This window comes from Penaeus monodon, chromosome 24 (genome assembly GCF_015228065.2).
Source record: "Penaeus monodon isolate SGIC_2016 chromosome 24, NSTDA_Pmon_1, whole genome shotgun sequence".
Lineage (NCBI taxonomy): Eukaryota > Metazoa > Arthropoda > Malacostraca > Decapoda > Penaeidae > Penaeus > Penaeus monodon.
The window spans coordinates 24,410,374-24,410,825 of NC_051409.1; the positions used below are offsets into that span (position 1 = coordinate 24,410,374).

Below are 452 nucleotides of genomic sequence, written 5' to 3' on the forward strand. Positions count from 1 at the left end.
TATGGTTAGCCAGAAAAAAAAAATGGGACTAAATATGTTTTTATATCGGGGCTATATCGTTTCGTAAAGGAAAAACTCCACTATTTTTGGGAATTCCCAGTATATTATTTACTAAGGATCGAGGGCTAGAAATTAGATTTTATTAAATTAATGGATTTTGCTTTTATCGGATTCCGGGTTTTTCCCGATAATCCACAAATCTTTGGGAGTAAAACAAATTTTAATGGATTATTTAGGGGCAAAATTCACACCCCAAGCAAATACATACGCCAAAAATATATTGTTTTTAAAGTTTTAACTTTTTTCCAGCTCTTAAAAATCAGCCACCCGTTGAAATCGAGGAAAACCAGGCTGCATGGTAAGTTCTTGGGGAAGGACTTGGGGGAATACGCACTGTGACGCTGGTATGCCCTTTGATGTACACAACATGCAATGGAACCATACTTTCTGGG

At 36.5% G+C, this 452-nt stretch overlaps 1 protein-coding gene across 1 annotated transcript in view; it reads left to right on the forward strand.

Annotated features, from left to right (window-relative positions):
- Positions 1 to 452, forward strand: part of LOC119588911 (peroxisomal N(1)-acetyl-spermine/spermidine oxidase-like) — a 34,945-nt gene that overhangs the window by 28,674 nt on the left and 5,819 nt on the right. Inside the window, 1 exon segment of the mRNA XM_037937531.1 lies at positions 310 to 358. Within this exon segment, the coding sequence (XP_037793459.1) occupies positions 310 to 358 (49 nt within the window).